The sequence below is a fragment of the Lagopus muta genome, chromosome 1, assembly GCF_023343835.1.
Source record: "Lagopus muta isolate bLagMut1 chromosome 1, bLagMut1 primary, whole genome shotgun sequence".
Classification (NCBI taxonomy): Eukaryota; Metazoa; Chordata; class Aves; order Galliformes; family Phasianidae; genus Lagopus; species Lagopus muta.
This window is the reverse complement of record NC_064433.1, coordinates 190,555,107-190,577,381: the sequence shown is the minus strand read 5'-3', so window position 1 is coordinate 190,577,381 and position 22,275 is coordinate 190,555,107. Positions and strand designations below refer to the sequence as shown.

General features: G+C 41.3%; 1 protein-coding gene across 1 annotated transcript in view; it reads right to left on the bottom strand.

The window, feature by feature from the left end:
• The window catches only part of TENM4 (teneurin transmembrane protein 4), a 1,593,907-nt gene that overhangs the window by 128,754 nt on the left and 1,442,878 nt on the right, over positions 1–22,275 (bottom strand). Inside the window, exons 22-23 of the mRNA XM_048933792.1 lie at positions 21,980–22,174; positions 17,216–17,416 (exon numbers count right to left, since the gene is read on the bottom strand). Coding sequence (XP_048789749.1) covers positions 17,216–17,416; positions 21,980–22,174 — 396 coding nt within the window. The remainder of the gene's footprint in view (positions 1–17,215; positions 17,417–21,979; positions 22,175–22,275) is intronic.

Here is a 22,275-nt window from a genome sequence, read left to right as displayed (position 1 = left end):
GCTAAATGTAAGAGAATCTAACATAAACCTCATTGGAAGTCAGTCAAAGTTACACTGTGAAATGCTTAAGTCATGTGTGCAGAAGGACTCCAGCGTTGCTTTCAGAAGTTTTTACTTTGCATTTGGCACTGAGACACTGATTTGCACAGCTCCTAGATGCAAGGGAGGTAATATCATACTACCATGCCCATTACAAACAGAAGGGATGGTGCAATTATTGGCTTGTTCAAGGGCTGCAGCCCAGATGTGTGCTTTCTGCCCTTCTCCCTGATTGCCAGACAGCATTGCAATGGAGAGTGGGCTGATCAGGGTGGTATGTGAACACATAGGATGTGTCAGTTACTGCAGTACTAAAGCTGCACTGGAAAGAAAGAAGTTGGTTTTCCTTGGCTGACCTGATGAACAAAGTCAGGGGGAAGATAAAGGAAACAGCAGATATAAAATTGAAAGCTAGATTTATGATGCTAAAATTCCAACAAGCTGAGAAGAAACGCCTAAGAAAATACTGTTTGAGACTGCTGGTACTTCAACCCAAATGAGAAAAGTATTGCTGTGGTCTCTACTGCTTCTCATCAGTCTCACTAGGGGACTTCTCTAGTGTTGGATTGGAGCAGCTCCTCAGCTTACTAGTTTGCATTCTTTATTCATGTGTGCTGAAATTCATACCTCAAATTCATAGAATCACAGAACGTTTAAGGCTGGAGGCACCTCAGGCTTCCAGCCTAGACACTCGGAGCAGGGTGCCCAGCATCACAACCAGGGCTTCTGGAGCTCCCCCAGGAGCAGCCCCCAGCCCCTCTCTGCTCACTGCACACAGCAGTGCAGCCAGGTGTCCTGAGGGACCTCCTGGGCTCCAGCAGTGGGCAGGAACATTGGCAACTCAAAGGGCTTCTCCCCTTTTGACTCCAAAAGTCCATAATAACATTTTAAAGACTTTACTGCTGTCTATTCAAGATTTTCTCTTCTGTGCGAGGATATTAATCAGTTTGAATAGTAGTGGATTTTTTTTTATGTTTTGTTATTTCCAATTTCACAGACAAACAAGACATAAAGAAGCATAGTGATGGGTCTGCATGTACATGTGAACTCTGTGACCAGCACAGGACCTCCAGGATAACCCAATGTCTTGTGTCCTGTCTTTCAGGGAAATGACAGCTCATGGAAGATAAGATCTTACCTACAGGCTGGGGAAAAAAAAAAAGAAAGAAAAAAGAAAGAAAAAAAAGAAAAAGCGGGGACAAAAGGAAGCTATTTTGAGTGATATTCAGAAACCTTCTTGGAGTTATTTAAAGGTGTGAAACTAGGATAATGGAGTGACATTCAAAAATGGTGAAGAGATTAAATAAAAAAAAGCTCTTTCTGAAAGGCAGAATCTCTGTGGAGACAATCCTATGAAAAGGGATGGAAAACCCACGGGGATGTTTACATCTGGACTGAACCATTTCTCAGACAGTGTGCGGTCAGGGAACAGGCCGAGGCCATGTGTTTATGGCCTGCAACAAGATCTGAGCCCAATCCAGAACTGCAATGCTGGGGATGTTTGGGGGTTCATCTCCTACTTGCAGGGACCCCAGTTGAGAGTGCAAGCTCCAGGTTGTGAACACACAGCACGGGACACATAAGTGTGCATCCCCAGGCCCCAAAAACTGTAATAGAGAACCTCAGCTGTGAAAAACACTTGTGAAGAAAACTGCTTATGACAGTCTCCCTAACATGCAGTTTAATTATTTCTGACAGGGAACCAGGAGCCAGGAACTCTCAAAACTAAATCTTCCGTTTAGCTGCCAGTTTTAAGATAGATGGGAACCATTCAATATGAACAGCCCTACTACGCACATCGTGCTGTATGCATCAGCCCTTATAACACGGAGCTCCTAAATGCTCACAGATATCTCATATGTGATTAAACTGCCTGAGAAGCTTTTACTTTATTTGGTGGCACTCAAAGAAATGAACAAAATGGATTTCAGATGAAGTTTGCACTCAAATCCAGGTCTTTTTGGGTAGCTGAAGGCTGATTTGCAGCCTACTAAGGCTGATTTGCAAAAGAGGACGGGTGAATCGTTCCTCTATCAGTCCCAGAGATAGAATTTGCCACCTCCGTTCTTAATACAAGATGTATTTTTTTTTGGTACATTTCCCAACTCCATTGTTAAAATTAGAGGACATGATTAGCTAACATCTGATCTATGTGAGCAAATGAGAAGAAAAGCTGTTAATTCTCCCATACTAGTGTTCACAGACTTGCTGGCTGCATTACATTGCTCTGCCTATTTAAGCTTAGTGAGGATGCAGTGCTTGTGCATAAAAGCACTGACTGTTAAATATTTTCACACCAGCTGTTCCCAAAAGGTGACTAAGTATTTCCTTTCATCTCTAATCTCTTTTACAGTTCGTATGAATAGATTAGCCATGCTTTATACCTTCCTAGTGGGACATTGTGTTTTACTTCTTATCGCCATCCAGCCCATGGAGCCTTGGAGTCTCTTGGAGGAAGGGGATCTTCTGAGCAAATTGGGAGTCTAGCAAACTCTGCCCAATTCTAAATGTGGATGTGAATCTCACTGTTTTTACAAGGCACAATCAGCCCGTGCACCTCTGAAGGAATTACCTAGACTTTGAGTTTGGAGTGATTCATCCACGCAGATTCTTGGAAGAAGAAAATGCCGTTCAGGGATTATAGAATCACAGAACCATTAAGGTTGGAAAAGATCACAAAATCATCTAGTTCAACCATCAACCCATCCCCTCGTGCCCAGTAACCATTTGCCTCAGTGGCATGACTGCTCTTTTCCTGAACCCTTCAGGGATGGTCACTCCACCATTTTTCTGAGCAGCCTGTGCCTCTGCATTTCCACTCCTTCTAAGAAGACATTTCTCCTAATACCCAACCTGAACCTCCCCTGACACAACTTGAGGACATTCCCTCTCATCCTATCACTAGTTAGGTGGGAGAAGAAGCTGACCCCCACCTTACCACACCTCCTTTCAGGAAACTGTAGACAGAATAAGGTTCTCCAGACTGAACCATCCAAGTTCCCTCAGTCCTTCCCATTAGATTTGTGCTCCAGACCCCTCACAGCTCTGTTGCCCTTCTCTGGTCACACTCCAGGGTCTCAATGTCTCTTTTGTAGTGAGAGGCTCAAAGCTGAACACAGCATTCAAGGTACCAGTACACAACCAGTGCCAAGTGCAGAGGGTTGATCACCTCCTGCTCCTTCTGGCTCCACTACTGCAGATGCAAGGCAGGGTGCTGCTGGCCATCGTGCCCACGTGGGCACACTGCTGGCTCATGTTCAGCTGGCTGTCAGCTAACAACCCCAGATGAAGCAAGAGCTTTGATCTCTCCTTTTTCTAACAGGATTATGGTTATTTTTCATGCAAATAATAAATAAGATTTTATTTGTCTTCTGTTTCAAGACCTACTCTATTTCACCACTGCTCGTCCCAGCTGGGAACCTGCCTAGGAGAACAGACTACTGCCTGCTGGTTACCTTTTGCACGAATGTGTTGGGTTGTTGTTTTTCTTTGCCTTATCCCCTCAATATTTGAGGAGGGACATCTTCCCTCTGGTCTGTAAAGCTGCCTCAGTATTGCTCAGGGCTTTCTTAAAATCTGAAACCACCTTGGAAACCCATCAAAATCTTGACAGTGGCCACTGATACACCTTAACTGCTGTGTATTGCAGGGACCAAAATTGTGTTCTGCTTTTGCTCTGCCTCTGTCAGCATGTCTCTGGCTGTTGTTGTTTGCTTAATGCTTATGGATCTCAGCTATCTGAGGCCAGGATTATGCTTTGTGTTCTGCGTTTGCACTGTGCCAGGTGTAATGAGGTCACAGTCCATTAACAACAGTTCAGAAATAAGAATACTAAAGCAATTATTCATACAAATAAAAACCTTGTACCTGATTTTTCTCTCTCTTTTTTTTTTTTTTGCATATCCTGCTAAAAACCCCCTTAAGAATAAAACATCTGCTGTGCTGCCTTTGATATTTCAGAAGAAAAATGGGAAAAGAAATCTATCAAACACTAGCCACCAATGTAATGCTTTGTTCATTGCCCTTTTTAATTGATACAACAGACGCGGTAGCTTCCAACACAGGATGCTGAGTAATCCAGACTTTCATATTATTTTCACATTACATTAAAGAATTGGGTTGAGAAAGAGGGATAATGATGTCAATTTGTGCTTAATTTATGGCAAATCCATTTTTACATGTTTACCTCTACCCTAAAATCCTAAAATTGGCTTGACAACAGTTTAAAGCTCTCCAGCTTAGAGAACAGCAATGCAGATGAAATTTTTCTTTAGCATTCATGTGATGCAGAATCAGAGATTTAGCAGCTTCTGACCTGCCTGCTAAATCCTTTAATAAATATGGATTTAGTGCTAAAATATTAGATCAGGTGAAATTGCTCAGAGCTCCCTGAAAACTGGGGCAGTTCCACTGACCTTCAGCGCATTAATAGAAAATTTAATAATTAAAAATCTGTCTTAACTGGGATTTTCCAATTCTAAGTTGGCTCATCCGAGGCAATTTCCAGCCTCAGATTTTTCCAGTAAAGAGGCACAGGAAGGGGGCACCTCTCAGAGCTAAAAGGCAATAGTTGGTGAAGTGCTAAGCCTTGTTTTCTCAACCTGCCTTTGCTTTAGAAGGCAAATTAGGGGGAGTTTCTGGAAAGCATCTGACAGAGAGATATGGATGGTGAGAAACAAAAGATCCATAATCAGCATGAGTGCTAAATACATGCTTCGTAATGAAACATAATTTCCAGTGTGATGAAACTCTGGTTTATGTGATTTGATAACTCTGGAGTGAACTGCTGAACTGCTGGGTTGAAACTGAAGATAGCACAATGCTAATTAGCTATTCAAAACATCTTAAAAAACATCGTCATGAGAAGTTCAGATTGCAGAGCAAGGCAAAGCACAAAAAGGGAGATCTGAATTCTCTGTCCTTGCCATCCCAGTGTGCCATCCATGCATGGAGCTCTCTGAAGAGCATCTCTCTCCACTAAGCACTGGGAGCAGGCCTGCAGTGCGTGGATGTCACTGCTTGAAGGTCATTTCTCTTGTCCTTTAGAGCTTATGACCCAAAGCAAGGTCTGCATAATTTAATGCCATTATACAAATGAAGTGTTGACTTTTTGTTTTTAAAATGTATTGATTAGTTAGGCAGTAGTAATGTGTAGGTGATAATTATTACCTCGGGCAATAAATTTAAGAGCTGTACACAAGATTTTTAATGCCTTTATACAAATAAGCTGTTTACTTTCTCTTATTTAAAATATATCAATTATGTAAGTAATACTAATCCTTAATTATTATTTATATCACTAAGCAGAAAAGCTGTTTGCTTTTATAAATGCCGTTGAACCGCTGCTACTGGGACAACTTTCTGCCTTTCCACCCTGCCCAAGGATCTCAGTTACACAGCTCAGAATATACCTGTAAGGTAGTTAAGGTAACAGTTATGTCTTTTCTTTCCATGAATGATGAAATTGAGATTAAAGGATGCCCTCCAGGGACAGAAAATGAATCCATCAGCTCTGCTATCATTCCTCACTGGGTAAAGCTGCAGCAGGGCTTCCAAGGGTGATTTGGGACACCTCGGTTTAAACCTGCTGCACCTGAAGCCCTTCAGGAGCATTTATGCAGGACCAAGGTTTGTGGAAATGCCTGATAAAAGAAGGTACCTATCTGTCCCTCAGTCAGGCACAAAAGCTTAATGCTGCTTCAGCTCTTTCCCTCACTCTTGTCTCGTTATTCAGATCTTTGCTTGCATAAGCAGCCTTGTGTTTAACTGAAAGGTTTCTGCAAATCCCTTTCTAGGTGTCATCTCTCCAGGGACTTGGTTCAGGAATCTCAGTGGCTCCGAGTTAACTTTGAGATTTGAAGTTCTCAGAGCTGCTTCTCAGCTGGTGCTGGGCAGATCCAGGAGAGTTGCCTTGTAAGTGCCCTGGGAACTGCCTTTGAACTCTGTAAGGAGCAAAGAATGAATTGGGTTTGGTCATTTCCATCCACTTATATCTGCTTGTTCAAGACTGAGTCTTTTGTGCTGTAAATGTACAACACCTAGCATAGGGGGACTCGTGGGAAACAGCAACAGTGAGCATAGGAGTCATTAGCAATCCCCATAGCAATGGATCTTAGCCATCCTACATGGCTGCACAATGTACAGTGGTACAGCTGCCATGAATTTAAGAAAAAAAAAATCTCTGTTCTAAGTGCAATTTCAGCTTGCTCCATATTTGCATAAAGGTTTTCCAGTTTCCATCTGAAATGCTATAACTCTGTGAAATTCCATTAAACTGGCCTGCTGTCTTTTATCTGCCTCTATTTTCTACACTATTTATACCCATTTTCATCCTTGCCTTAAATGTTAGTGACTGACCATCACATTTTGTCGGTGGCATCTCCTTTATAGCTGTGATTTACTTTTGTATTCCTGTCAATCTTCCCTTTATTTATTATTCTGAACTTTATTTGAAACTGTGTCTTGCTGTTGAATAGCAGGACATGAAATGCCAGGTACTGACAGCCTTCAGTCTCAGAGCTAAGATTTGCTGAATGAAAATAAATATCCCAAAGTACAGGATCATGTTTTCCTCTTTGAAGTTCAATTAGATCTCTGCACTTTCCAGGATGTGAGTTAAAGCTTCCCAAAGAAGAAACAATTCCTACAGTATTAAATGGCATTCCTAAGATGGATTCTTCTCTAGGCTGATGTTAATTTCCTCCCAGTGTCCATAAAGAGATCATTTGACAGTAAAGCCTTTTGCTCATGCTTACAATCATTAAAAAGATCTAATTTATTTCTTAATTCTGTGCCGTTCGGTTTTGTCTAAAATAAATTTAACAGCACTTTCTAATGTGTGTGCATAATTACAAGATTTGCTTGGGCTTTCCTAACTCTGAGCTCAGCACTATACAGGTTTTTCTTTTACCTCAGACAACTTTTTACTGGAGAACTTTAGGAGGAAATATTTCACACAAGTGGTGGTGAAGCACTGGAACGGGTTGCCCAAGGAGGCTGTGGATGCCCCATCCCTGGAGGGCATTCAAGGCCAGACTGAATGTGGCTCTGGGCAGCCTGGTCTGGTGGTTGGTGACTCTGCATATAGCAGGGGGTTGAAACTGGATGAGCATTGTGGTCCATTTCAACCCAGGTCGTCCTATGATTCTACGTTTCTATGAACTTTGAAACATCACTGTTATTTCTCCTTGCTTTGTCAGAAAGAGACACTGAACACGGAATGTGTGGAGCTGACATATCCAGAGATGTCTGTCTATCCATGGAAATGGGATGTATCCTCTATGCTGCCAATATGCCTCTGCACTGGTCTGGAACATTTTTCCTTTATGGAGAAGAGATGCTTTCTCCAAAACCCTTCCAAATTTTTATCTGTCAAGATCATTAGAAAGGTGCTCATTAGTGCAAATTGTGGCTCGTAGGGGGCAGATAAGTAATACTAAATCCACTGTATACACTTCAGTCAGGCTCTTATATCATGGATTACAAGTCTTCAACAGCCATTGATACACTGCATTATGATCTCTGGTCTTAGGTTACTTTATTCTAGGTTATATTATTCTGTATTACTGACTCTGAGATATTTTCCCCTAATGTTTCATCTCATCCATTTTATACTGGGACAAAACATGACTTCAGAAAGCTGGAAACACCCAGAAACACATTGCAGAAGGGGTATCATGTTCTAGACAACATGAACTCCAGTAGGATCAGAGTGTAGGGTCACAGTGGCAGGAACCACTACCACCAACATGGAACTGACTTAATGCCAGCGCAGAAGCCATGCCATGGTAGGTAGGACCATCCTTTCCCAGACAAATAAGTGAAGTTAAAGGGAAGAGTCTTGATTTAACTCCATCAGGGTAGATGACTACACACAAGTATCCATCTTCTTAACATGCCAGCAATATCATTATCAAAAGAGGAAATATTCTGAAGCCATGCTCTAGACCCACAAAACTGTGAGGACATCTATATGGTCAAAAGATGTAAGTCTAAAAACCGTAAGGCTCCTCCATTCAAAAACAGAGAAGTAGCCAAAATTTGGTCATCACAGATGCATACGTTTTCACTGATACAAGCTATCAAGCAGATTGCTTAGCCATCCTCAAAACACAGTTTTAACACTGACTTGATTTAGCCATGGAATGTAGCAGCTTGTTGTGGTGCTGTAAATCCTTTATTCTTTATATTACCCAAGTTAACCTGGGTAACATGGTCTGGTATATCATGCTGTTTTCAGCCAGAAAAGTCCACAACACAGAAAGTAATTGATCCAAATAAAAGAACTTTTGAGCTCATGGTGTGACTGCTGAGGTCACACTGGAAATAGGAAAGAATGTTGAACTAAAACTGGAGTGCTGGGAATTAGCTCTAATTATCGTAGAAAATAAACAGAAAAATGGAACAGATTCCTATGGCCCTATGAGGGGTCCATAACTTGGAACTGATGCTAGAAGAACTGATATGAGAGAAAGAAGCCTAAGGTCATTGAAGACTTGGGACTGCTTCTCACACCACTGAACCTACACTGTTCTAAGCCTGAGACATGATCTAATCAGACCAAACATTTTGTGATCTAATGGCCAGAGACAGACGATGACTTCACCACTTCCACTGCTTTTGGCCAAGTTTGAAACGAAAGCTAGAAGGCAAGTTTTAAGTTCCTTCAGTCTCTCCCTTGGTCCCTGTATCAACACTGCTGTGAGAAGTGGCTAGAAGTAAGATTCTAAACAGATCCCAAAGATGAGAGAAGTTTGATGGATCTCTGGCTGCCCACGGGAATGAGCTAAGCCTATTTTTCAACGATCAGGCTGTAAGTGTAAATTCATGTTTGAAACACAAGCTGTACAAGCCTTACGAGGAGCAGCTGAGGGATTGTTTAGTCTGGAGAAGAGGAGACTCAGGGGAGACCTTAACTACCTGCACGGAGGTTGTGGTGAGATGGGGGTTGGCCTCTTTTCCTGTGTAACTAGAGATAGGACTAGAGGGAATGGCATCAAGTTGTGCCAGGGGAGATTCAAGTTGGATGTTAGGAAAACTTTCTTCTCCAAACAAGCGGTCAGGTGCTGGAATGGGCTGCCCAGGGAGGTGGTGGAGTCAGCATCCCTGGAGATATTCAAGAAACACACAGATGTTGTACTGAGGGACACAGTTTAGTGGGAAATGGTGGTGGTAGGTGGAGGTTGGATGCACAAACTTGAAGGTCTTTTCTAACTTTGGTGATTTTATGGTTCTACTTTCTGTTTTACTGGGAGATTTTTCCCCCACCTTCCCATGTGGGTTTTTTGTTGTTTTTTTTTTTTTTCATCTACCAACCACAAAGATATTCTGACTTTTTTTTGAAGAAGTGGACTCCCAGCAAAAGTAACTACAGCTCATCTCAAGTATTACCTTTTTTTTTCTCCACCACATGGGGGTCTCTACACCACAGGGAAAGGGAGTGAAAGGGTATTCCTGAATAGTTTTATTTCATATGTTTTGGCTTTTTTTTTTTTTTTAAATTATTATTTTTAATAATAAAAACTCTTCAAGACTTTAAAGGGAGAGTTCACCTTGGGAATGGATAGGTTAAAATCTGCACTCAAAATCCAAATGGCATCAAACACTTTATGTTGTGCAACGATGAGTTTCTTGTTAACACTTTTGTGTTTTGCAATTCACTTATTCCTTCCCAATTCACAAAGCAGAGCCTCTGATAGCCTTGTGTATGAGCTCAGTGCTGCACATACTTTATTTCCTCAGAGAGAAAACTTCTCAGCACACAAATAAAATGGGGAAGATCACAAGTTCACAAATCAGCATGCTATGGTTCTGGGAGGCTGAGGATGAAATCTCTGCTGGTACAAAACATTTCCTGGCTTTCAATGACTATTAAGAGACAAAGTAAGGCTTTTGGGAATAGGTTTGCAACTTGAGTATTGAACCAGATCAGATTTTGATGCTATCTAGTGAAGTCTACTTTTGAAGCCCATAATTTCAGTTGCCCCAGATTAATGTTTCTCACTGAACTCCAAGAGATATGAGCTGAAGGCAGATCACTTACACTGGCATACAGATTGTTGCTCATCTTTCCCTTAAGTCATTAAGATCTAAAATACGTGGATGTTCATCAGTTTCATATGGCATATTCTGAAGTTTAGTTCTCTTGTTCTCCCTTGTATGTATTCTAAACCTAAGAAAAAGACATACCAGTGACTCCCCAGGCATTAATGGGGAGCAACCCTCATTTAGAGAGGAACAGACCTATTCCATGTGACAGCTGATGTAACACCCAGCTTTTACAGAGACATCCTTACCCCTAAATGAAGAAAATGATGTTCAAGAGGGGGAATTATGTGAACATTTTTTGAGGATGGATTTTTTATCTTGATGGCCTTGGGCATGACATGAATTTAACATGAGACTTTGTTTTGTAAGGTTGACACCAATAAGCCCAAGGAAATCAATTTTTATCACACATATTGTGTTAACCCTCTTGCTGTTTGACCAATGGGATATGATGTTGTCTGGTAAGATATATGAGAACTATTTTTCTGTGTGTATGTGTGCACGGGCATGCAATAATCTGCACAATTTCAGATGGGAAAAGGCACTGGGAAATAAAGATGCATTTGCTCTGGCTTTCCTCTTTAAAAGTTCATTCCTTTTGGTCTTCTTATCTACTTATTAGAATATAGAAAATACTCTTAATTCAATGAACTGCACAACTTTATGGTAGTCTATTGGGTGCTTTCCAAAATATTTTCTCCACTGTTAATTCTTACAACAAAACTAGTACTAAAAACTCCAGCCACTACCATTAGCTGATACAAAATCTTAAATCTAAACATCACTTGTAAAGGGGCATGAATTGACCCATACTCCTACAAGCAGCAGCTTTTCCATTGACTTCAACGTGCTGTGCAATGAATTTAAAGTGTTTTCCCTACAAAGAGAAAGATGGGTATGTGCACCATGCTATTTTCACTTTTGATCCAACTTTCCAGACTGTGAAAAGCAGTACAGCCATGGAGGACTGCTTTTCAACTGGTGGATAAATAGCTGGCCTTCTGCCTGCCCTATGGAGACCCGCACTGCTTCCCCACTGCAAAGAGGCTGGGTTTATCTAGGCATATCTGCAAACCATTGAATCACAGAATCACAGATGACCCAGGTTGGAGGCAACCTTAAAGAGCATTCAGTTCCAACCCCTTGCTGTGGGTTGGGTTGCCAACCACTAAATCAGTCTGCCCAGGGCTCCATCCAACCTGGCTTTGAATGCTTCCAGGCATAGGGAAACCACAGTCTCTCTGGGCAGATGTGCCAGGGTCTCGTCACCTCCAAGTAAAGAATTTCTTCTTGACATCTAACCTAAATCTCCCCTGTTTTAGTTTAAATCCATTCCTCCTTGTCCTGTCACTATCAGACCACAGAAGAAGTCAGTATCCCTCCTGCTTTAAAGTATTCTTTATTACTGGAAGTTCACAACAAAATCTCCCTAGAGCCTTCTCTTCTGCAAGCTGAACATGCTCAATTCTCTTGTCCTCTGCCACCTCTTTGTAGATACAGTCCAGAATAGTGCTGGCCACTCCAGGCTGCAAGCACACTCTGCTGTCCAGCTCATGTCCAGCTCTTCATTCACCAGAATTCTCAAGCCTTTCTCAGCAGGGCTCCAGTCTGTACTCATACCTGGGAATGTCTCAATCCAAGAAGCAGTACCTTGCACTTGGCCTTGTTAAACCTCATTACATTCTTGTGTGCTCACTTTTCGAGCATGTCCAGCTCTCTCTGAATGGTGTCCCTCCCCTGTATTGTGTCAACTGCACCACTCAGTTCAGTGTTATCAGCAAACATGCCAAGGGTACAATCAATGCCACTATCTTTGTCAATGATAAAGATAAAGAGCATTGGTCCCAAGATGGACCTGGGGGGCACCACGTGTGACCAGCCTCCACCTGGACATAGAGCCATTGTCACCAACCCTCTGGCTATGAACATCCAAATAGTTTGATCAGTATGTTGCAGATGCGATCATTACTGTTTTTTAACAGGTCGCGTAGGCTAAAGAGGCAATTTTCTTTCTTTCTTTCTTTTTTTTAATGTTAAATGCCACAGCTCTGTAATTGCCTCTCTCCTGAGGAATCTGTGATCATGATGCCTGCTGTGACTTCTGCAGTTATTTGGCAGAACTGAGGAGCTCTCAAAAACTGAAAACCAGACAGCTCCAAAGGAACATGAATTACCCAGATATGGAGGCAGCTAAATCAATGAGGACTCAATTAAGCTTTCTTTCAAGGATTTTCACTTAACTACAATTGGAACAGTCTTCTGCATATGTTTCTCTTCTCTAGGACAACTGTTCTGCTAAATTGTTAATGCTAAAGGAAGTTTTAAGGCAGCAGGGGACGGCATGAAACTGAACTTCATCAAAAAACATCAAGGACATTTACAACATTTCCAGCCACAGTAAGTGTGGCTAGGATAAGTGCCTAAAATTTTGGCAGTCATCTCTAGAAGTGAAATGTATAAATCCTAACTGAATGCTGAAGACCTAGAAAACAAATTCAGATGAGCAGGGAGCTAGGGTTGAGACCCTTTAGCCCTGATCTCCAGATTTTCTGTTCCAGGCATGGTGGTCAGACCACTAAGAAATGCTAAGGGGAGATGGTGAGAAGATCTGTCTCCCTCTCAAACCGTGCTTCGGCACTCAGTGCTTTGGAAAAATGATCGATGAACACTAAGAGTCAGGCTGTGAAATCTCTGTCATCCCTTTGGATTGCTCCTCCCTGTTCATTCTTCGCTTTGAGATGATGACTGCCTATAGCATCTGCATTGACCTGCCCTCCTTTGGTTTAGTGCTTGTGGTACTAATAGGAATGGGAGGGTGGTTGGACTAGATGATCTTGCAGATCGTTTCCAACCTTGTGATTCTGTGATTCTGTGACCTGGTCACTGGGATTCTCTCCCAGGAAACTGAAGACACATCTCTAGACACTGGAGTAACTCAGAAGCTGAGAAAAAGTTCTCTGCAACACTGCATCACAGTTAGAGAATCTGCATTTCTTACGGTAAATTGTAAATGTGTAAATATCTTTGTGAGTGTAGACCTCATGAAGTCTGGCAGCAAATCAATGGACAGTAGTATTTCCTAAAAATCACAGAGGAGAACAAGGGCAGTCATAAACTCAAATGACATGTACTCAGAAACACTGCTAGCAGCAGCAGAACTGGTGAGAGAAGCGCTGGATGGGATCAAACTGCTTAATTTCATGGGATACAAGCATCTGAACTCAGCCTCAATCTTTGTGCAGGAATGCTCTCTTAGACTTATCAGTCTGTAATTTCTTTCTTTTTTTTTTTTGTTGAGTCCCAGTAAAATCCCAGTTTCCATTGCCAACTCTCATCATTAAACGTACAGCCTATGATTTTGTATCAATCCTGACAATTCAGGACCAAGAAATATTCCTATTATTGCTCTTTAAGGAATCTCAGCTGTGTAAAAAGTGAATGAGTGACTGAGAAGGAATCCTTGTCTGTACACAGGTCAATGTACAATCATTATCAACTGTCCAGAAAAAAATAGCCAGTATACTTATTACACAGAGTTGTAATATGCTTTGTATAATCAATTTTCAGATGATTCTAGCAAGTATCTTGCATGCCAAATGTCAACTGCCAAATAATCTGCTTTAAATCTGAGAAAAGCAAAGGACAACATCAGATAACATAATTCCTGTAAGTATGATTGTGGATCCAAACATAATACTGTTTTGATGGGCCTGGGATTGTATTGATGCATCACTGAGAAGGCTGGATGTTGTGTTGAGGGACATGGTTTAGTGGGAGCTATTGGGAATAGGTGAACGGTTGGACTGGATGATCTTCTAGGTCTTTTCCAACCTTGGTGATTCTATGATTCTATGATTCTATGACTCACCTGCAGCAAGAATGTCTTGCTTTAATGTGTTTTGCTTCCTCTTGATTAGCCACAAATATTTGGTCCAGCTTAAATAGGTCAAGCTTGAGACTCCATTACATATTAGGTTCTGTTTCATGTTTCAGCACAGGGGCATTTCCCTCTTCTTGCCATACCCAGACAGTATGATGTTAAAAGAGCTGCCTTATAATGGCTTTATTAGCTGCCATGCTTGGGGAAAAAGTCCTTTGCTAGGGCTCATTAAGAGGTGAAGGGAGATAGCATGACAAAAGCTGAAGATACAGAGGATCTGTAATGGCAGGCTAAAAAGGGGTTAAGATGAGTGGTTCCCCAATTGGCCTTCTTGTGCTAAGCATTGCCCCTGACTTTTTAGCTGAACTGGATTATAAAGGACCTTTCTGTATTTGCTTGTACATCAGCACAAGGGTGCAAAAGGTAAGAGATTTCATTCTCTCTAGAGAGAACTCAAAATGCCCATTTCATCTGCATACAGGTTCTCATTGGACTCATCTCTCTACCTTTCACTAAAGGACTTTATACTAGGCAATCTACCAAAGAAGAACAGCATACTGAGGGGAAGAGGACTCTATGCCTTGTATGAGAAAGGGAAGCATGCTCAGGAAGCATTTTTCTAGACTGAAAATTCTGTGGTGCTATGGATGTACTGGCAGTGGGCACAAAACATAATGCTAAAAAAATAATTTAGAAAGGCACCTTATTACTTCTGCAATACATTGTAGAGCAGAACACGCGAGAAATTGAGTTGCACAGCTTGTCTGTGATGAGAAAGGCAAGGTGGAATGAAAAAAGATACACAAGCAGGAAAAAGAAGAATCTAGTATTACTATTATGTGAAAAAAATAAAGGGTTTCATGCAGCAAGCTGTATTTCTCTAAGGTTGCTTCTAAAGGCAGGTGAAACTCATCTCCTTAATGGAAACATGGAGTCTAAGGTTCAGAGATAGCCTAGTCTTACTTTCTATGTATGACAATGACATGGTGTTTCTGACAACAGCAGGGGGTTGGAACTGAATGATCTTTAAGGTTGCTTCCAACCCAAAATGTTCTACGAGTCTGTGATCCAAAGACTTTCTCCAATCTCCTTCCATACTGGCTGATACCTCCTAAATGAACACAGCGTACCTTTCAGATAGCTAATAGCCTTGACTTGAAGGTGTTATGAGCTGGAAAACCCACTGTAGGCACAGTCCTATGGATTTCACTGGCAGTAAACACAATTCTAACTGCTTTGCTGAGCTGGGGCTGATTTATGCAAGTACTTAAGTATTTCACTTAATAATTTTTCCACGATTTGTACCTATTTTACAGAACAATAAAGTCTGTCTCTCTTAGTCTCTTTCGAGGACCCCCTACTGCCCACTCTGGGCACCGGTTCTACATGTACTAACACACTTGCTCACTCTGTTTTAATCATGCAAGAAGGGTACTACACGTCCTGTGAGTAAATCTGTCTTTCAAATCAAGTCATCAATTCAGTAGAAAGGTCTGGGTTAGAAATGGAAGTTTACAAATCACCTTAGCTGTTATTTTAGCTGTGAGGCACAATAACCTGAATGTTACAAGCAGCTTGGTGAGGAAAAAGGTCTTGGAATGATGCTCAAGTTTGTCTCAAATAACCTCACACTGCCAAAGAAAGTTTGCACTAGATGGATTTATAAAAGTAGTATAAAGAAAGCTTATAAATCATCTGAACACGACCCTGCAGGTTAACAATGGGAAAGCAAGTTCTATTTGCGTGTAGAAATGAACATTTTTCTAAATCCATCCCTGTAACCCCTAAACCTCCACATAAACTCAGAATAATGACTCAATTATGAACCATGCTATGAAATCACTAGAAATACACTGCTTCCTTCTCCCTTCCTGTGGTCTTATAAATGCACTTCACAGAGTATGGAACTGAAGACATTACTGTGGGAAAAGTCTGACACCAAATGTATCCTCCTATCAATGCAAAACAGCTTCCCCCTCTGTATTTGTGGAAGTTTTGATCTGTATAGTTTTAGCCCCAGTCAAGGAGGACTCCTTTTTGCTGTATTCCTCAGCCCAGTCAATTTTACCACATGACAAGCTTCCTAACATGACCTGACTGATTATTGTACAGAAGCTTTTTTTTCACATCCTTTTCAAGAGCTTATTCAGTTTGCCCTATCCTTGGAAGTCACTTTCTTACAATACTTGCAAGCAATTAACCTGGTTTCTTATACACATTACAGTAATTCCTCAGTGAAAATGTTGTTTGTGCAATTTTTCTACTACACTCAGTCTCCTAATAGTTGTTTTTTTTTGTGTGTGTGTGAAAATTCATTCCATTTCACTGCCTAGCCAGAGCTGCCCTGGATTTTTGGCCTAGTTCCACCCCATCTATTTAAGGTAAAGAAGCTGATATTGCTGCAGTCTTTTATTTGTGAGCACAGTATTCACAAGCCAAAAGATTAATGCCCTATAGGCTCTGATTATTTAATGTATTATAGCATTCTTCAGTATGGCATCTAAAAGCTAGCTGCATTTGGAAGTAAAAAAGAAAAGCTCTTGAACACTTCTTCCTTAGCCTCCACTTCAGATACCAGATGCAGATTTTGAGCATGATGCCCATTTAGACAATTCATTTAGGAACAGTCATTTAGGAATGAAGGAATTTCACATTTTGAGACCTTTACACAAAATTGCCTATAAAAATCTGCTTTCTTGGTGCTTGTGGTGTCCAATCCTTCTACTCAGTTAACTTCTTATTCACTCGATAAGGGACGGTGCTTACAATGTTTTAATACAAACCTCATGGGACACTCATCCTGCTCCAGTTGAGTTTAGAAAATCACAGCACTTAAACCTTGAAGGGAAAAGAGATCTAAAGATCTGGTTTCTTGTTGTTTACAGCAACCTAAAGAATATTTAGCTATCTCCTAAAAATCAAAACAGAACCTTTGTTGGCTCTGAGGATTCATCAAAAACCAACACCAGAACAAGCAGTTATATGCAGACCATCAATTACATGCATAGCAGTATAACATACTATAGCAAGCCTACGTGGCTTTAATGGGGTTATTTATTATATTGCTCTGTGCTCAGCTATAGAAGCAGAATTATTTATGTAGTTGAGCTACGGCATTTCTGCTTCCAGGCGTGCCCTACATGAGCTTCACAGGAACGCGTCTGTAGCGTTATTTCTGCAGACCTGAGTCTGAGTGTTTTACAAAGTTTAAATAACCTCCAAAACAACCCCAGTCATCGCTGACGTTACCGATTGAGCAGTCGTGGCCGGTCCAGTTAGGATCACAGCTGCAGAGGCCGGTATCGGGGAGGAAGGTCCCATGACCAGAGCACTGGTCCAGACACGTGGCTCTTGGGGTCTCGCAGTTGGTTCCTCCCCAGCCAACAGAACAGTGGCACTCTCCACGCACACACACTCCTCGTCCTGAGCAGGTAGGATCCATGCAATCCACTATGGGCAAGAAAGAAAAAAGGAAAGCAGACAAAAGGAGTAAATTTCAGAAAAAGAAACGACCTGCTTGCGATCTACAGAAGCTTGTTTCTACAGTTATCTCAAGGCTCCAAGCAGAAAGCAAAGCCACGCTGTGCACAAAACAGATGCTTCAAGGAGATACTATCCCCAAACTGGAAGAAGACCTAAATGCCCCATCTCTGGAAACGTTCAAGGTCAGGTTGGTTGGGGCTCTGAGCACCTGGTGGAGCTATGGGTGCCCCTGTTCATTGCAGGGGAGTTGGCTCAGATGGCCTTTAAGAGTTCTTTCCAACTCAAACGATGATTCTATGATTCTAAAACACATGAAAAACAGACAAAAATATACGATGAAATGCATTCTTTCATTCAGGCCGACAGTAATAAATGACCTTCCAAGTAAGAACAGGCTAATATCAATTAAGATTAGAATAATACTCTTATACACATATTGCATCTCCACTTACTCTATTAGAGTATGTTAAATTACACTTACTAATGAATTCAAAGCTGAGCTCTAGTTTTTTGAGTGAATTTTACAGAAGGACTCAGCAGAAGTTTATGCCCTGATTCAGCAAAACATATGCTTAAATTGAAGAATATGCTGAGATCTATGCAGGTTTTATAGACATTCATTTAAGGTTAAACATATCCTCTCTTTTTTTGGAGTAAGAAATAAAATAAAAATATTTTCTATTGTGCATTGGTATTCTTCTATTTCTATTTTTGCTCAGTGAGTGCATTTTTTAATGGCTTCTGTTTTTAAAGAAGAGGTGTTTTAAAAAGGAATCGTAGAATCACAGAATCACAGAGTCATAGAATCATTGAATGGCCTGGCTTGAAAAGGATCACAGTGGTCATCGAGCTTCAACCCCCCTGCTGTGTGCAGGGTCACCAACCACCAGACCAGGCTGCCCAGAGCCACATCCAGCCTGGCCTTGAATGCCTCCAGGGATGGGGCATCCACAACCTCCTTGGGCAACCTGTTCCAGTGCCTCACCACCCTTTGTGAAAAACTTCCTCCTGAAGGAAGATTCCTCCCAAAGGAGATTGGAGAGAATTCAGTTGGGTGCAAGGTACAGCAGCATGGTCCTTATGTCCTGAGTTATGTGCTTTGTAGGCAACTGTCAGCTCCTCTACCCACAGAACAATTTCACCAGCAAGAGCAAAACATGCAACACATCAGACACCCTCCTAAAAAAGAACCGGAGGAGTTGATCACCTGTTTATATATAAAAGCATGTAAGACAACCTAGAGCAATTCTTCCCATCGTTGGCAGTACCCTGGGGATCAGTGACAAGTGTCGGTCTGGCTTGGAGCAGGAGGAAAGCTGCTCAGCTCAAATGCAGAAGAGCAGAACCCAGCCACTGCACATACAGCAGGTTTGCAGCTTCTATTTTTCCTGCAAGAGCTAATAAGAATCCCAGTGACCTGCTTAAGATCCAGAAACCTTAAAAAGAAACACAACAGCTGCTCTGATAATTCTCTGGATTCGCAAAACCTCCTTGCTCTGACAAGTAATGGCTCAGCAATTACTATCCCAAGGCATGCGAGAGCATTTTGAGTTCCCTTTGATTCCTGGAGCCCTGATCATAGCTGGAACAATTCTTGAAAATGGTAAGAGGCTGGAAAGGATGAGTCTATAAATCTCCTTCAGTGCTAGCGAGCTGGGAGCTAGGTGCCAATTTTAGCATGAGACCCTTGGAGCCCTGGCCCCGTTCTTTCTCAGCAGTAATAAGCAGGATAAGGACTAAGAAAGGAACTAGCAGCCTCGTAGGCTCTCAGCAGATGGTTTGAACATAGGGAACAAAGATCACAGGCTAACTGACAAGAGGCTACCTCCAGGCAATTCATCATCCCCTCGGAAGGTCAATTGGGAAAAAGGTGAGTTTTACAGAGGGCTCCATCACGGGAGGCAGACAATCCACCAGCCTGGCTCCAGCACAGCCGATTATAGGAGGGGAATGTGCATGTCAGAACCCCCCATTTATCATAATCCCAAGGCCATTTTTCATGTTGAAATGAGCCCTTTCAGAAAATGTCACACACAATGGCTACTTTAATCTCAGTCTCACTAGCTGTATCTCTTTAGGCTTTCTGCACTAGCACAAGGGCCCTGGGACAGGATTAGGGGCTTCTGCTTTCTTCTTCATCAATTACTTAGTGGCTTTGGAGTACAATGTTATATTTTTAGGGAGTTCTGCTTGACAAATTTAGCTGCTCAGGAGAGAAGCCCCTGAGAGAAGCGGAGATGAGGGCAGGAGGGCAGAGCTGACAAAATCTCCTATACTTTAAAAAACAAAAGTTTTACATATATCTGTGTTGCTGCTTGGAAAATGTCCCAAATGGTCTCATTTCTGGTTAGAAAATGCCCCATTTATAGTTCAACCTTGTGCAGAACCTTTGCCAAGAAGATAAATCATGCAGCAGGCAAGGCTAGAGTCTCTTCTACACTTTTCCCCAATATGCTTCATGCTTCATTGGTCACACGAGTTATTAGGGTTTTTTTTTTGCAGTACCCAAAGAGTAACTTCTCATTTTTCACTGATTAAATTTGCTCCCCTCCCTTAACATCTTGCTGGCTTAGCCCATGCCTTATAAAATATTGGCCAATAAACTGAGGAAGGAGAAAAGAAAAACTCCTGTAAGATTGTTGGCCGGTGTTTTATAAACACTGCTGAACTTCTGTGGGGGGAAAAGAAAAGAAAGAAGAAATGCTGGAATGAAAACCCATTCTAAATACTGAGTAAGGAGTGAAGCTGCAACGTAATCGATGCCAGATGGTGGCTTTTAGAAGAGAAATTAAAAAGTAAAAACAATTTAAAAAAATGGAATAAATCAACTTTTGGATAGATTTAAATAAATATAAATTTGTATATATAAATGTATGTATGTTGTGAAGAGTTCTGCATGGTGTATTACTGAGTTACCACCCCTCCTCACTACACAATATCACTTAGACCTGGAATATGAGAAACAAATGCAAAGTTAGAGAAACCCCAAACAGCTCACAAGGAAAATCATGTTTTCTATGCTCTTTTTCAGGTTGTTACCTAGTGGGACTGATGCTGTCACCTACTACAGTGACAGCATGGAACAGCGGAGCCCTATCTGACTTTTCTGCTTGAACACGACCAGGGAAAAGAGGCTCCTGTTAAAAAAAGGACAAACTTTACTGTGTGATTTACACACATGCAACATGACTTGCTGAAGGCAAAATGAGTATCTGTTCATTTCTGTCTATTCAGTAAAGATATGATCTTGTAAATAATGAGATCTGTGGAGATGTTATAAAGGCACTTCAGTAGACACCATCTTCAGGGTTTGAATGCCCCATGACTTCACTGATTTGTGCCTTCTTAATCCACAGTGCAGCTTTCTCAGGAGGTGGCTTACAGTTACTGAGCTGATATTGTCTTCATTTCTAACACTATGTGTGTATTTCTAACACAGAAGCCGTGGTACATCAGAAACATCCCACTCCAACACACAAAATGCATCAAAAGAATTAGATGCCATTCCAATGTCTGAATCCAGCTCAGCCTATTTCCATCGTCTGTAAAATAAAAGCCATTTCAGAGAAATCTTTATCTCACATGCATGGGGACAACTATAAATTAATTCAAGATCTAATGATTCTTACACATGTATCAAGCTGATGTCTCAACTCTAGCAGGCGGTGCAGAAGCCTTCTAGCTGTATTTATAGAAGCATAATTTAAACATAATTACCTTTCAGGTCCTCTGTATAGAATTCTGACAACATTTTTCTAAAGCACCAAAGAATATTCTGTAAATCAGACACCTTCGGATGCATTCTTGTAACTGTCCAAATGCTTTGTACGCTTACAAAACTGTCCACTTTTTCAGTTAGCAATAAGAAGCAGTCACAGACTGGGGAAGATAAAGGTTTATGGTGGCAGGTTGCTCAAATTCCTATTCCTGCTCAAATAGACGAAAGATAAGAGCTAAAAGGCATTGCATTTCTGAGTCACGAATCTAAATGTAAATGAAAAATGTTTGGGGGTTAATGTAAGAAAAAAAATATGTACATAAAGCTATGAAAGAGCTATTAAAATCATATCTGATTTTGAAGCAGAATTTAATTCAAGTCCTGAGCATTTTTAAGCTTTTAAAGAACCGAATACTTTCATATGCCACCATTTTGTATATGCAAGCAACTGAAATCACTTGGCATAGCACAACAGAGAAGAAAGCACTGTAAAAGTAATTACATGTTCAGATGTGTAAATGGAAATGATGCTTTAATAAGAACATCTGAACGTATGATTAGGTGTTCTGGTCTTTCAACTAGATTTGTCTGTCTGAAGCTTTTGATGGCTTTTCATTGAATTATTGAACAAATATGATATCTAACGACAAGTTATTTCAACATATCATTTTTATGTTGCATCCATCTATTGTATCCCTAAGGTGCCTATTACTGTTCTGCTTAAGTGCCAGACCCATTGTGAATTGCCTCCATCCATATAATTACGTAATGACAATCGAAGCAAAGGCTAATTGAATGCATCTTGCAAATACCTTCCTCACAGCTCTCGCCCTTGTACCCTGGGTTGCAGATGCAGGTCCCCATGATGCACGTCCCATGGTTACTGCAGGTGACATCGATGCACTGGTTGGTCGGGACGTCACATTCTGCTCCTTTCCAGCCACTGTGGCACAAGCACCTCCCTTTCATGTACTGCCCATTCCCACTGCACAGCACTGGACAGGATGCTGGGGAAGGATGATAGAAATCACGTTAAAAACAACTGTACACAATTCTCACTTCAAAAAAGAGCACAGGAGTCCAGCATGGGATTTATATTCTTTGTACA